This window comes from Salminus brasiliensis, chromosome 4 (assembly GCF_030463535.1).
Source record: "Salminus brasiliensis chromosome 4, fSalBra1.hap2, whole genome shotgun sequence".
NCBI lineage: Eukaryota > Metazoa > Chordata > Actinopteri > Characiformes > Bryconidae > Salminus > Salminus brasiliensis.
The window spans coordinates 37,455,069-37,471,540 of NC_132881.1; the positions used below are offsets into that span (position 1 = coordinate 37,455,069).

Sequence of the window (16,472 nt, forward strand, 5' to 3'; positions counted from 1 at the left end):
AAAGCACCTTGACACAATGGGCAGCTCGAGCGCTGGCTGAGGAGCCAGGTTTTTTACCCGGTTCAGCAGCAGCAGCCATGTTGGAGCGTTATCAGTAACTAATATTGAATCTTTTTTTGGTGATCTGACGTTCCTCTTCTACGCTCTTTAACAGCTCAGCCCATGAGTCGTTAGCTGACAGTCATCAGTGATAAAATGCACTTATGGTGACATAAGATTCTGTGGTAATGGATGTTCACGCATTACGTCACAGCTCTTCTATGTGTTTTTTTCAGTGACTCCATGACTTCAGTTTTGGTCTGATTGTAGAGTGTGGGGGGCGCTGTGTCAGTAAAATGTCTGCGAGGCGAGACACTGTGTCTCAGCTCCAAAATGAGCAACATAGCACGAAAGTTCTGGTCCTTATTTCTTGCTTCTTCGACTTTTGTGTAGAATTTCCAGCCATTTCGTATCAGATGGTTTATGGTCATATCGTAGTCAAAGTGAATGTAGGCTGAGGTAGGCTACTACTGTGGACACTGATCATAAAGTAACTAGCTATGCTAACCCGACATTTCCACAGGCCATTTAACATTATTTAGAGCATGGCTAGCTAACTAGCTTCTGAACTCAAAAAGATTGTTTTGTGGGGTACCACATTCAAAGAAGAGGTCCAGCGTCTGTGGTTGAAGTCACTACATTTAAAATGACCTCCGCTAATTGGTAAAAGCAGATGTGTGGACGTTTGGGTGGGAGTTTTAAATGTAGTGACTTCAACCACAGACGCAGGACCTCTTCTTTGAATGCGGTACCCCACAAAACCAAGGTGAAATTTTCTACTGGAAGCCAGAAAGCCAGAAGCCAGAAGGCCTGGGCCGATACAGAGCTGACCTCAGGTATGTTTATGAGACGTCTGTCTGATCTATTTAATCTCTCTTGTTTTTGTTTCCACAGAGCCTCTCTGACACAGACCTGAACAAGTTCAGTCTCATTCATCGACCGTAAGCTACTTTTTACTTTACTTGACCTTTTTTTACTTTCTATTAACAAAATAGCAAACACAAATGAACAAATACAAAGTCGTCCTTGTGTTAACAAAACTGTGTGCACACTGTCTCTCAGTTACATGATCATTAACTGTTAGTTACTTATTCCTTTTTTACATTTACAGTCCTTCTGTTCTGTCACAGCGTCTGTAATGCTTTGTAATTGACTCACATTCTAACACACATCAGGTCTCACACACACGTCAGGCCCTATAATGATAGATGATAGACATACCGAGTTTTGTTATGCACCCACATTCTGCATTATCTAACCTTTGAACTGCAGGTAACCTGTAATTATTTACAGCAGTGTGATTTACAGCGCTTTCTCCTGGGACTTTCCCTGCGTCCTGCGCTGGTGGAAAATATTTAGTTTTCTGAGCTGTGAGGAAGTTACTGCATGTCTTACTGCAGAATTATGCTCTGACTGATTTACACACTCTATGGACCATTACCGAGCTGTTATTGCCTTCAGAATCTGATCACATCTTGGAACGGTCTGATAATGACAGTGAGAGGTTCTGCTTATGTAAAGTGAGCGTTTATTTCCAGTCTAACTTCTACCTCTGACGGGTGTAAGAGGAAGAAAGAAAAGAGTGAGGAAAAAGCAAAGTGTTCAAATCAAGAGAAGACAAGAAAACTGAAGTGAAAGTTCAGTGAAAGTAGCAGTGAGTATCATTGACTGTTTTTACGTTGGTGGGATTGTTCATGCAGCCAGATGTGGAACAGCTGGCTCAGGTAGGATTAATGTCACCTCACAAAAAAACTCTGAACTTTTTTATTAATCCTCTTTACAGTAAATCCCATAAATACGAAGAAAAACATTAATAATAAGAAGAATAAAATGGTACCATAATAATAATTTGGACATAGATAGGGAATATATATAGATATAGATATTTGGAGTAGGGCTGAGCGATGTGGTAAAAATATTATGTCATGATAATTAACAACTTTTATTTGACATTTGCATTTCAGGCATTTAGCAGACGCTCTTATCCAGAGTGACTTACAAAAGTGCTTCACCATTTACTCTGAAGAAAATACCCTTCGCTCGTTTGTATAGATAAACTGTATCTCTAAGCTTAGATGCTACGAAATACAAAAGTCAGTTTGGAGACCATAATACTCAACGTTACACTTCACCTAAGTACTCTTGGGAGAGATGGGTCTTCAGACACCCAGGGGAAGGTTATTCCACCACTTCAGGGCCAGGACAGAAAAAAGCCTGGATGCTTGTCTTCCGTGGATTTTAAGGGATGTCGGGTCATGTTGGTTTAAGCCATACTTCAAGCTCAAAGGGCTCCTGGTACTGATCGACCAAGTATGGAGGGGTTGGTCCATTTTTGGCTTTGTAGGCCAGCGTCAGGACATGTGCGGCTACAGGAAGCCAGTAAAGAGAACACAGAAGAGGAGTTACATGGCTGAAAGACAAAATTGCAATTGCAAATACTCTCCCATACTTGATACACAGATTTTTATTCAAAATTGAAAAAGACTAATTGTTTTTTGATACTGAAATGAAACATGCAGTTGATCAGTGTCCTTTAAGCATTGGTGATATTCTCAATATGCTTAGAAAAGAAATATTGTGTATCACAATAACAAACTTTATCACAATTCAATGAAATGTTACATTGCCCACCCCTGTATAACAGGCAATATAAGCTTTAATGCTAAATTGGTTGTTTGCATTCGTTCGCTTTGTCATCACCTCGGACAGCACATTGATTTCCCCTGGATGTATTTTCTTCCCCTTCTCCAAGCCATGAGATCTATTGTGCAAACGCAGTCATCAGGCTCTAAAAATAGCCAGTCGGTTTCAAAAGCACTCATGTGGAGATCCTCCAAACAGCACCTGAAACGAGAGACTTTCCTATTTTTATAGCTTAATGTCATACAGAGAGAACATATGTCTTTATAATAATCAGTTTATAAGTTTATTGTGCATGAACATTAATAGACACCTAAAAGACTGAATAATAAGAACTTAATAAATAAAATAAAATAAAATGATTAAAAATGAAAATTACTTAGAGAGTTCCAGTTGTAAACTGATGAGCTGAGCAGCGTTCAAAACTACTGTAAAATATTTGATGTACATACACCTATATGACCACCAATTCATCACTTTTATGCTGCTCTTAGGGACCATCCGTAGCACTGACAGAGCCGAGAAAGACCTTTGTTTGGTTTAAACTGAGAAGCTGACGATTTATTAGCTTGATGAACACATCGTATAGCTAACAGGCTAAAAGATAACAAACAAAACTAAGTTAATCACTCTTTAATTTTAATACAGTGACGTCTGGATACTGAGAGGACCCAACAAGGACAGTAGCTAACAGGTTCCAGTAGTAATGCTTTCTTGGAAAAATAACAAAAACTTCTTGTTACAGTGCTAAAGGCCAGGCCAGGCCAGGCCATGCTGCTGTGGGCGCAGACCGGAAGTGGTATTACAAACTTCTATCACCAAAGAACAGCCCCACCAGTTTGTACAGATGTCTGTTCCCTGTTGTTACTGAGTAATAAGCCTTGCTGTGTTAAGGGGTTAAGGAACAGCTTACAGGCCAAGCGATTGCAGACAAACATTCAAGCTGAGTGTTTGGCTTTGAATTGACTTATCAGTGATTCACTGAAGTAAATAATATATTACTGGAAAGTCTTACCAGCCTAAAATGTCTGTATTTTTGTTTAGATCTGTTTCAAGTAGTTATAAACCCAGGCTGATCCCTTGCTCCCAATGTAGTGCGAGCTATGTGTGTGAGCTATGAACTTTTGGCTTCTAGACACAAACATTGGTGCACTGCATAGAAAAGAGGAAGCCATTTGAGATCTGGTCCCAGTTTAGTATACAAAAAGAACCTACACTGCGTTCCTTTTACCTTGGAAGTCAGATCACACCTAAGTTGACCGCGTTCTGATAATTGGACACTATTTTAAAATATTTCCAAAAAACAGCTCAGAGTTGACCTCTTGCTTTGACAGTCTTTTATTGTTTTTTTTATGGTGAATTGATCCAAAGTGTTTCATGTCTCAGGATAGCATTCTTATCATTGTCCCAGGTTAGCATTATTAGTGACACCAGCTGATAACATAGCATTATACACTATTTTGCACGTCCAAATACCATGGAAAACATCCACAGCTGGACGTTGGACAGTACTGTGTGTACGATGGGTTTAATGAGACATAAATAGATAGAACTTCTAATGACCTGCACAATATTGCTGCTTTTACCGTCAATGTGGGATGCAGCAATTTTGGATTTTGAACTTTCTCTCCTGACTTTCTGACTTGTGGGGGTGTTCCAGCTGACATTTCCTACTCCGAACCTGGAAATTTCGACATCCCAGTTCGGATGGAATTACATTACACTGCAATCCGTTAATTAATACACCACAAGCTTCTGCACACCCTTTCTAATGAATGCATTCAGCTACTTTCCGTTGCAACTTTTCCTGACAGATGTGCAAATGCACACACATAGCTTTAGTCTTGTCCCTATAGAGAAAGAGAACTGCCAACAGAATAGGACTCTCTGGAGCAGATAAACATGAACCTTTTGGCACCTTGCCTAATACCAATCATGGGCTTGAGGGATATATTGAGCTGTGGAGCAGTGGAACTGTGTTCTCTTGAAGGATGATGGTGCTCCATCCAATACTTTTGGGATGATTTGGGGAGTTGGGGATGAGGTGGGGTTGGGTGGTATTCATTAACTAGCATGACCTCACTAACACACTAACACTAAATGCAATGAAATCCTCCCAACAATTCTCCAAAATGTAGAAGAAAGCCTTTCCTGAACAGTAGAGACAGTTACTCCAACAAAAGCAGGATACACTCTTTTTAATACTCTTCTTCGGAAGAAGCAATGAACGAGCAGATGTCCCAAAACTTTTGTCACTATGATCCAGCACATGAGGGCTTTTTTCTGCTTATAAGCAACAACAGAACTGGCAAAACCAGCTTTAATAAGCATGTTTCTTCACATTACTTCTTCTAACATACTCTCATAGCATTCTCTCATTGTCATAAACCACTTATCAAACATTGAATATTGCCTGTTGTTATTATTATTATTATTATTATTATTATTATTGCTCAATTAGCCCAGATAGCAAAGCAGAAATGAGGGGAAGAAGCCACAGACGCACTATGTGTCATGTGTCTAACCACTGGCTGCTTGCCAAGTTACTGTTTAAGTGAGAGATCACACACACATACACACATACACACGCTCGGACTCACTCCCGCATACAGCATGGAGAAACTCAGCAAGATCACAGCTCCTGCTAGTGAGAAGCTTCGGTAAGAAAGGTTTACTTTTTCACACTGTGGATTTTAGTTTTTCACACTGTTCATAGATCAGTGGAAAGTGTTTTAAGAAAACTGAATTTGTGTTAAGCTTTAAATGAGGTAAACACAGTTTATACTTCTCTAATTTACCTTCAAATATGTGTTGAAATGACTATACTTTTCATAAAATTGCATTTTCAGGGTCTTTTCCAGCAGCACAGTAGATTTAAGCACTTCCCATAAGTGTTACTGTGACTGTGTGTAGGTATTGAGTTATAGCGAGTTGACGAGATAGTTTAGTGAGATGGCGAGTTGACGAGATAGTCTGATAGTCTGAGCGTATGTAGAATGTGTGAACATGGTTAGCGCTGGATTCCTTCAGCTGGCTGAACTGCAGTGGTTATCTGTGTTAATCTGTCATTTGGAAGCAAGGCTGTTTTAATTCCCAGGGTTAAAGCACATTCCTTTGAAATGCAGATGAGGTCAGTTTTCAGGACTCATCATTTGCACTGTAAAGGAACTGAGCAGAGAAGATAGCAGAGTAAACAAACTTTATGATCTCCTTAAATATACGTCTTAGTTCGCTTAGTCTCTTCGCACACAACCACTAACAACCTCTACGTGAAGCAAGCAGGCCTTCAGACACTCAGGAGTCATGAGTCAGTGTGTCCTGCTAGTAACACCCACAGAATCAGAATTCTACAGTGGAGAAGATTGCCTCACATAATAACGTTAGTCTGATAATGTTAATGTTAGTCTAATCTAAAGCTGTTAAGTAGGGGTCTGGAAGGCAAGAAGCGCTGAGGCACAGGAAACTGCAACACAGGGGAAAGTAACAGTACACACTCATTTACGCTGGAAAAACGCTGACTTGATAATGCCATTTTCTCATTGTTGTCATTACCTGAAAAAAAAATTATTTCAAACATGTTGAATTAAAATATACACAGTAGTTCTGTCTCAGGACTTTAATGAGTAACCTAAAGAAATCAGTTATATGATTTTACCTGATGTTTATTAACCTTTAAAACAAGAGAGTCAGAACTGTTTGCAGCGGTTGTGATAAGAACCAGACATCTGAGTTTAATACCTAAAAAAAAACATTACAAAATGGTTACAAATATGCTGCCGTACGCCATATTAACACATTTTAAATATTAAGGGCGCCATAGAGTGCATTTATTTATCATGTAGTTATATATATTATATATATATATATATATATATATATATATATATATATATATATATATATAAATAGATAATATATAAATAGATAATATATAACTATATGATAAATAAATGCACATATTATTTATATATATATATAATATTTGAATATATATCACTTAAATTTGACATTTTTTAATGTCTAAATAGTCTAGCCTAGCCTGTAACCCAGCATACACTGTAACAAAACATTTCTTAATTATTGTTGCTGGCTCTGGGTCCTCTCAGCGTCCAGTCAGCACGAAGAGCAGTTAGCTAGTTGAACACTATGTTTATGAAATGCTGCCTACTAACAGGATTTTGAGTCAGGAAGGCATCCAGTCATGCCTGAATTAAAGGTTCAGATCTATTGGGCAAAATTGCTAACAGCTAGTGACAACACTGCTAAACACTCATATCATTTACTAGCAGAGAGCTGTGAACGTCAGGATGTATTCTTGCCTTCATGATTCAGTACCAGAGACCATCATCACTACACTGCTTCCTAAAACTATGATTGTAAAACAGCGTGGGCAGCAAGGCATCATGTCAGCTACCTCCAGTGTCACACACAGCCAAAGAGATTGCAGTAAGGTTAGCTTTTAGGTTAGAACATGCTCTCTTCATTGGCTTCCCCCATCTATTGCTCATATACCTGCAGCTTGCTCCGGTTGGCCCAGTTGGTGGTTCATCTGGTTGGCCTATCGCTAGCTTTTAGCCCTTTTTTTGCTTCACTTTGTTGCATTTAACCTTGTGTACTGAACTAATCAACTATACCAAGGACAATACAGCTCAGAAGTGATCATATGTGCTTTTTGTTTTGTAGCACATTTGACAAAATTCATAATAATAATAAAAGGTTTGAACAAAAAATCATTCAAAACAGAAAATATCTTTGGGAACACTTTATTTGGATAGTAAACTGTAGATTCTGAACTTACATTCAACTAAATTTTGATTAAATTTACAGTAATTTGCAAATTTAAATCTCACCCGAACCCTAACTTTAGCCTCTAGCCAGAAACTAACCATTACTTTGATCCTAAACCTACACTATATGGACAGAAGTGTTAGGACACACCTCTTTTGTCATTCAGTCCCATTGCCACAGGTATATAAAATTAACTCCCTAGCCTTTACACACATCAGTGAAAGAATGGGTCGTTCTAAAGAGTTCACAGAATTTCAGCGTGGTACTGTAATAGGATGCAGTACAGAAGTCAGTTTGTGAAATGTCTCTCCTCCTAAATATGGCGTAATCAGCTAGATATGGTGTAATGGGTCACGGATAATCTGTGATCTGTACAGGGCGTTTAGGAAGCACTACAATTCCACGCAGACACCGTAAAATTACAGAGTGGGGTCACCAAGTCGCCACTGTTCTCCTGACTCAATAACTGCAGTAACTGAGTTCCAAACATACGGTTCAACTCCAGATTGATGCCTAAGGATTTATAATGTAGATTATTCTTAGGCCTCTATTTTATCCAAATAAGGTTATTAATGTTATTAATGTTCTGTCATTAAGAAGTGTTATTCAGCAGCTACTGTAAGTTATTCGCTAGCGAATATGACACTAATATGGGGCAGTGGTGGCTCAGCAGTTAGAGCTCCGGGCTATTGATGACAGGGTTGTGGGTTTGATACCTGGGCTCGGCAAGGGTGTGTGTGCTCACTGCCCCTAGTTTACTAGTGTGTGTATGTTCTCTACCACAGGTGGGTAAAATGCAGAGGAAAATTTCAGGCACCTTTTAAAGATATATTCATTTACAGAAGACTAATTAGTGTGTAATGGAAAAGTGGTACTACTGTATAAAATGTATAAAATTTACCATAAGTCGGTTTACTATAAGTCTGAAGAGTAGGTCATAATTATGTTGTAGTGACCATAACAGCTTCTCATCTCAGTGAGATTTGCCTCAGGTCAGTCACACTGTTTGTTTGTTTTTCAGGCAGATCCAGAAAATAGTCCAGGACATCAAAAAGAATGATGACAGTATTTTCAACAGACTGAAAAGGTAAGTTTATATATATACCCACCCACACCCACACAAATTCCATATCTGATGTATGTGTTTGGTTGAAGCAGTGGGGGGAATTACCTCCACTGGTTATTTAAAAGAGAGAATGCTAGCATATTGTAATGAGAGTGTGAGAGATGAATTGAATGGTTTTGGTAAATAGCTTAAAAAAAAAAAAAAAAAAAAAGTGGGAGGGAAACATCTGTGGACGGATCTGTCTCTCAGTTCCTCTATCAGCCAGCTCCCAACAGGAACCATGAGTGCACACACACAGACTCAGCAGAGCATTCAGCTGTGCCATATATGACAGAAATCTCATGTGAGAGGTGCTTGTGTGTGTATTCTTGTGTGTGTATGTGTGTGTGTGTGTGTGTGTGTGTGTGTGTGTGTGTGTGTGTAAAGAAAAGTACAGTGCTTAGTGCTAGCATGAACAAAATAATTCCGTTGTTTTTTTTGTTTGTTTTCTTTTATCGTAAAACGCACCTGCTCTGGCAGTTAAAACTTCTTGTTGGTGTGGAAAATGGACTGCCCTTAGTCTACAGAGTGCTACATCATGTATCATTAGTTTTTCACGCTATGATTATAGTATAGGATTTTTCCCCTTGGCAGGGGGGGGAGGGATTTATTGCTAATATTAAATTGGAATGATAATCATAATAGTGGCCTTTTGGTTATTTTTCAGGTTTCAGAGTGAACAGACAGCTAATATTCTCAAAACTGGCAGAAACACATTGGACCGGTATGGCAAAATCCTAGCATTGCTTCAACTCCACTACTGACTAACCTGTTAATGAAGCATTTCTTCCATTCTTCCTAACCACCTGATTCACTTCGTCAGCGAGGATGTAAACATATCTTTAGCACTTGACCATGATAATGCGTTTCCGCCACCTCCTGGTAAATTAAGATTATAGAGTTAGAATCGAGCCATCCTAATTTTATCTAAATGAAGTTTCATGCTTTCTAAAGATGCTAACTAATAGGCTGCTACTAACTTTCATGCTTAAGACATGGTCAACCTTGGATATTCAAATGTTTAACATGAATAAGCAATTTTTTCTTTTTTTTAATTGGTCCAAATCACTGCTGGGGATATAAAGAAGAAACTTGAGACAACATGTAAAGTGCCATATTGCCATATTTTAAAGCAGCCAGCAGGTTAACTGGATGTCACTATTTTCTCTCAACGGCATCAGAGTGTGAAAAGGGTTATGCCATTGATAGGCAGAGCAAGCAAATGTGGATGAACCAGCCTACTAAATGTGCCAGAAAACCTGAACTTCTAAGACCACTCACTCGACTTTATGATCTCAAAATGACGGTTTAACCGTCATTCATTTATTGAATTATTGATTTAATATTATTCAATCACAGTGATCACAGTGTGAGCAACCTGAACCTTGTATTTTATCAGAAAAAGTTGGATACTGCAAGCCTAACTTCAACATTTTTCCTTCTGCTGATATGTTATCAGTTTGGAGTTACAGCATTTTGTTCTGGCACTGTCATGTGGTCAGTCAGTTTTGTGGCTGCTTGATTTATGTATTTGTTTGTTTTGCAAATAATCAGTGTTGTTGCTGTCACTGAAAGTATCTTCAAACTTTTCCATTTTTAATGGAAGTCAGTGTAAAAAATCTAAGTAATTTTGGATTTCATCATGAAATTGTACAAAATATTAAAAAACAAGTTTTAGATTCACATTATGCCAGAAATAGATGAAAAACAGCAAAAATGAACAAGATACAAGATTTTTGCATGATAGCAATGATATACTTTTACAGTTACCAAATGACAGGAGTTTGGTCCAGCTAACTAATACGCCAATTTAAGATTAAGGAACAGGATGTGTTTTAGTAATACTTGCTTCTTCATTCTGTCATCTTCTCATAATAATTTATGCGGAATATGAAATACGCATTTGAGCATGTTGTAAGAGGTTGGTGTTGTCATATTTAGATAGTGTACTGTGCTCATTGTTTTTGTCAAAGATGTAAACATTACACCACTCTTGCCATTACCTTGTATCTTAAAACCGCAGACAGAGAAAAATCTCTATTTCAGGTAAAAGAGTAATCAGTCAAGATTCAAGAAACATGCCCCCTAGTAGTTAAATAGATGAACACAACACCGCTGTTTTGCTGTTGCTTCGGGTGCACTTTCCATTTCCAGTCATGAAAACCTCTAATGCCTCTAAAGCATGCCATTGTTTAATAATAATCAAATTTTTTATGATGTTTTAAATGTTTCACAGTTTTAAATGAGTAAGAACCACATGAGACAGTTGTCTAAAGCAATTGTTTGGGCATGACGGAGATCACACAATATAAGGTAGTGTAGACCCAACATAGATGAAGTCCTTGTATTGGCATCTATTTCAGATAGCACAGCTTAAAAACATCTAGACCGTCTAGACTCATTCCACACTACAATACAAATATAAACCCACTGAACCTTTACACTCTGCCTTTCAGAGAGGCCAAATGTTGCTGCCAGAAGGCTTCACTCAACTAAAAAGGAGTTTCAGCAGGATTTGAAAGCAAATATTTCTGTCTGTAGCTGTTCCCTCCTTCCCTCTGAACCTTTTTGTTCCTCTTTGTTCGGAAATATTCCCATTGCAGTCAAGCTTCAAAATGCGGCCTTCATCTCATATAATGAAGAGTTGTGAGATGTAATGCATCTAGTACTGGGATACGGGGGGCTTTAGTGATTTTACGGCCTCAGGCAAAGGACAAGAATGGACTCCCTGGATACACATTTTTTAGATTTATCCATGTAGCTTCTTTTAAGACTTGTGTCATCGTCCTCTTAATCTTTTGCTTGACGTTTACGGAGCAACAGGCCTAGTGTAGATGTTAACATTGACTAGAACTTGACCCTGCAAGCCTTGACCCTGTAAAGTACTTTCATTTTCACATGTGCACAGTTTTTGGACAGGATTCTGTTTTTGGCCTGAACTGACAGTGAGTCAAGTTGGTTGATTCAGTTCAAGTGAATTGATTTTTATTGTCATTATACTGTACAGTACAGTACAATGAAACAGTGCTGGGCTAGGTCTCTGGTGCAGAATAGGTAAGGACATGATACAATAGTGCAAGGAGAATAGACAAAACATTAGACAGGGTGCATAGGCAGTACAGTACAAGACAATACAATAAATACAATCAATAGCAAATATACAAATATGTGCATGTACATGGCAACTGTGTGCATTAAGGCTGGGTGATTAGGGTACAAATGAAATTATACTAATAGTAAAATGGAATAAATATGTGGACTAAGTGTAATAAGTGTTACTGAGAACACTTACGTTTTGGTCGCCATCTTTGTCATCTTTGTTGTCCTCATCAGTATTAGAGTTACTGTCATTGGGAGTGGCAGGAGTGTTAAAATGAATATATGCAATTTTTTTATTTGCCAAGAAAATGCCTCTTAACTTCCTGTTAGTGATCATGATTGGCCACACCTGGTAGGATTCTCTCAAAAATGTTTGTTTGACAGCACTAATGGGACTGATCAACACACAGTGCAATAAGATGAGCTCAGTACAGATCTGAAGATGATGGTTGTAGTTCTTGAGAAAAAATTAAATCGGATGGTCAGGAACAACCCAAGTGTGTGTATATGTTTGACACTGTGTTGATTTCAGAATGTCACGGTTTGGGTTTTTTGTGCAGCGTACCTGAAGAGCTCTCCAACATAAAATCCACTAGGAATTCTTTACTGTATCAGAGAGCGCTTGATGACACTGTAAGACCACCTGTCTAAAAGCTAAAGCTGAAAGGTCACACAGCTGAAGGATTTCTGCATGGAGGAGTAGGAAACATGTTCCCCCAGTTGATGTCAGAGACTGGTAGATTATTATAGGAAGCCTTTTTCCCAATACTTTTGTCTGTATAGTTTATTATGGTGTAGCACTTCACATGTAAAGTGATGTTAGCTGATTCAGACCTCCTCTGTGGTCAGAGACAGGAATAGAAACAAGTTGTTAATGAAAGAGACCAAAGGAGTCTGATGTGGTTTACACAGAGGATAAGGCAAACAGCAGTCTGTCAAATATCATAGCAAAGTTGACATCCTATCATGATAGGAGTTCATAAAATGCTGTTTTTGTTTGTTTGTTCGTTGTTGTTTTTTGCCATATAAACAAACTAACATTAGCATCATGGTGAATCCATGATGCTAACATTTTAAATGGAAAACCTAAAATGACGTAAAAGTGCTGTGTAAAGCTTGTGGGTGGGGGATAAACAGTTCAGTTGTCGATTCATCGGTCGCAAAGCTGCTAAACTGATAAAAAAAGTGGGGGTGGTAACAAAGAACGACTCAACTGAGTCGGCACCATTGTGAACCATTATTTTCTCTTATTTACGCTAAATCTGCAGTTACATTTAATGAATCTTGTCCATTGTTTACTGCCAGCTGACAAACTGGCGGTAGATTCTTAATGCTAAAGGCAGTGACTGAGCACATGCTTAAATGATAGTCAAGGAATATGGAGGCTCACCCCATTGTGCAAGCACTGTTTCTTGTGATGTTCTCATCATGGCTCCATAAACTCAGGATTTCAGAAATATAATACCTATAACTAGTAACCAGGAGCTTCAACCAAAACATGTTTTAATATTTTAAACATTTTGTAGATGTTTTTGCCTTCTCCTAGAGAGCTGCCTTTCTGCAGGTTTAACATCTGGCCAAAGTTTCGCACACTCTACTCAGTCAGTAAAGAACTTCTAAAGACAAAGTCTAAATTTCTTAAAAGATTATATAGAAGAACCCTTTAACCAGACAAGGACCAGGATTTCAGAGGGTTCCTACCATAGTTCCATATAAATAATTAGCTTTACTGAAGGGTATAAGCTATGCGGAAGTCAGGGAAGTCAAATGTAGATTAGGGATGGAAACTTGGAAAATTATAGTTGTGTCAAACAACTTTTTTAATGGATGAACCAAAACATTGTTTATAATTTAGTCAGTTTCAGTTTCAAGTGCAGAAACACTATGGACGCGTGGCTCACCAGATCTAAATATTCAAAAGATACAGATCAAAGCGCAGAGATGATTTCAACCCTCCTATTTCTACCTTCCTGCCTTCTTCTTTCTATTTCTGTAGAGGCATTTTACTTATAAATGTGTACACATGAAGCTCACCAGCTAAAACCACTATACATCATTACCAACTCTATTTCAGAATAAAAAACAAAGGACCTCCAAAAGTACCAGCAAGAGACTATCCTGGTAAGCTGTTACTGCCTTTTTGCACTTCTACTCTTTAAGTGATTAGTAACTGTGAATAAGAGTTTTTTAAAGGCAATAATAATGTCTTAAAACAACAATACATGATCAATATGATTTTGATGATCTTTTTTTTCTCTTTTCCAGGCGATAACCCTGAGGCTGACTGGTCTGGGTCAGAGTTTGTGAGTTTCATGTGTCTTTCTTCACTCTTTCTTCACACAGAAACATTAAAATCTTTGATTTACATAGTTGATAGTTAATCATGTAGTAGTAACTGATACTGATACTGAACTGGAGAAAGCTATAAAGATATACAGGTTGAGCTAACTGGTGCTCATTACAGGATAGTGACGTGTATGAAGACCCACAAGGTGAACATGATGACAGCTATGAGCCTCCTCCCTGTGAAAGAGTCTTCAATCCTGCCCCATCTGTCAGCTACCCTGTGGGAGAATACGTGGGTAAGCACCATCACATAATTATCAGTGTCTAAAACTATGAGACCCACTGAGTCCCTAGCGAACAGAGGGTGGGTAGAGCAGGCTAAACCCACTATATATATATATATATATATATATATATATTGCTGCAGGAGCAGCCTGTACTCTTCGGGAATGGTTTTACACTAGATGTTGGAACATTGCTATAAGGATTTGTTTGCACTCATCCTCAAGAGCATTGGTGATTACCTCTGAATTATATAATATAATTGATAGAATTATAATAATAACTATAACTATAATTGAAGAATTTTCCTCCTAACATAGGGGCTTCAAAGTGTTTTTTAGGCAATGACATAAAAGAAATGTATGATTTTGCCGATCTTGGAGTGGTTTAGCAGTCTAATGCATTGCCACTATGGCCTGGGGGTCGCAAGCTCAAATCCCAAGCTATGCCGACCAGAGTCAAAGGGTAGATGAGGCTCTCTCCCCTTATCACTATTAAAGCGATGTTGGCCACCACAGGTGTCTGTTAGCTGGTGTGGTGGAGCTGGGGACCCTGCACTTCCCTGCAAGCATGTCGGCTGCCTGGAGATGCTGTATCAGCGGTGGCTGGCTTTGCATGTATCAGAGGAGACGTGTTTACCCTCCTAGTGTCACAGAGCATTGCTAGTGCTAGAGGGAGTTACGAAGGGATGGGTTACTTGACGGTACCAAATTGAGAGACAATAAGGAAAAAGCTGACAAGTGAAAATAAAACCTCTTTATTTTAAGAGTGTATGTCAGCACCCTCAAATAACTGACTAACTGGTAATGTAAAAGAAGTGACATAATTCAGTGTGGTGCTGTGTTCAGTGGCTGTACTAGTCCAATCTGGGCTTTCTGTGGTCATTTGGGGAAATACAGATCAGTCTTGTACAGATCAGCTAGTCAAACTCCTTCCTCAATACGTTACAGAGCCTCCCCTGGTGAAATGAATCCAGAAGTTTCCTAAATGCTTTTTATACATTGAAGTTATAACGTTGTGAGAGTGAGCGTGTGCTCGAAAATGTCCCTTAAAGTTGAAGGAGCAAATCTACTCCTGTTTTGTGCTGCTGAAATTAGTTTTTGTCTTTAAGAAAGGAACTGATGTGCTTTACTATGCAGGTTAAACAGCCCTCATGCACCCAAATAGGATCTGAGGGCTAGGCACTGCTATGTTGTACTTTATGCCTCGTTAAACATCATAACTCTAATAACATGTTTGGTCCATTCAGTGACAGTTATTAGATGCTAAAAATGTACATTTAAAATCAAATTAAATGGAGTAATGTTTTTGTTTTGATATTGTTTTTTATATTATATATTATTGATATTGTATTTGTTATGGCATGCCTGTCAAGATGGTGGATGTCAAGATGATCCTTTCTAGCTACAGTGTATCACATTTTGGCTTATTTGTCTGACTTACTGATCCCATTTACACCTGGTCACGTCATATGACTAATATCTGGATTTTATCCTAAACATTTTAGCTACATGCATTTGCACTGGCTAGTCAAACATGTCTCCGGTTAGTCAGACTGAAATCCAATTGCTGTGCAGGATGGAATATGCAAATTCGCCCATTCAGCCTCTTTCTGTGCCATGCTAAACATGGTTGCTTCTTCAAAATTCACAGTTTTACATGCCTCTGTGCATGAATTTTATAAACCATCTTCCTTCCTTATGAGATTATCTTCCTTACAGACACGGTTAATGTGTCCAGCGAGGGACTGCATGGGAAGGTGTTTCTGTTGTACTGTGAGGGGTTTTGGTTGTTGAATGAGTCTCGGATGTGTTTACACTGCTATAACATGTGGCTCAAGTGCTTCTCAGACCACCTTCTGAAGTGGTTTGGGTGATCAGATTTGTATCTGTTTTAAATTTGTCTTGGGTGTTTTTACACTGTAAAACTTTTTATGTGGCTTAGCCTTATCCTGAGAATCCCGATACTGAAGACACACGAAGTGACCAGGTGCAAACAGGGTCATTATCTTCAGATTTTCACATATACAGCAGTTTATTTTCTCAAAATAATGACTTATTATTTTGAGAAAATAGGCCAACAACCCAGTACTTTAACATACTAAGACCAAATCTCAGGGAAGTTCTTTACTTTGTCATAAGTCATATATTGCTTATAAGATATTGATTAGTCAAATCTTCAACCTAAAAAGTAATATGTGTATGATTTTAATGAATGTTTATTGTAGATAATC

At 38.4% G+C, this 16,472-nt stretch overlaps 1 protein-coding gene across 3 annotated transcripts in view; it reads left to right on the forward strand.

Annotated features, from left to right (window-relative positions):
* Positions 1–16,472, forward strand: part of blnk (B cell linker) — a 45,313-nt gene that overhangs the window by 15,836 nt on the left and 13,005 nt on the right. Inside the window, exons 3-8 of one of the 3 annotated variants that reach the window (XM_072678283.1) lie at positions 934–980; positions 8,489–8,554; positions 9,240–9,296; positions 13,746–13,792; positions 13,937–13,974; positions 14,136–14,253. In XM_072678283.1, the coding sequence (XP_072534384.1) occupies positions 934–980; positions 8,489–8,554; positions 9,240–9,296; positions 13,746–13,792; positions 13,937–13,974; positions 14,136–14,253 (373 nt within the window). Of the gene's footprint in view, positions 1–933; positions 981–5,239; positions 5,340–8,488; positions 8,555–9,239; positions 9,297–13,745; positions 13,793–13,936; positions 13,975–14,135; positions 14,254–16,472 lie in introns of those variants that run through there. The other 2 variants (XM_072678281.1, XM_072678282.1) reach the window with 2 other exon arrangements.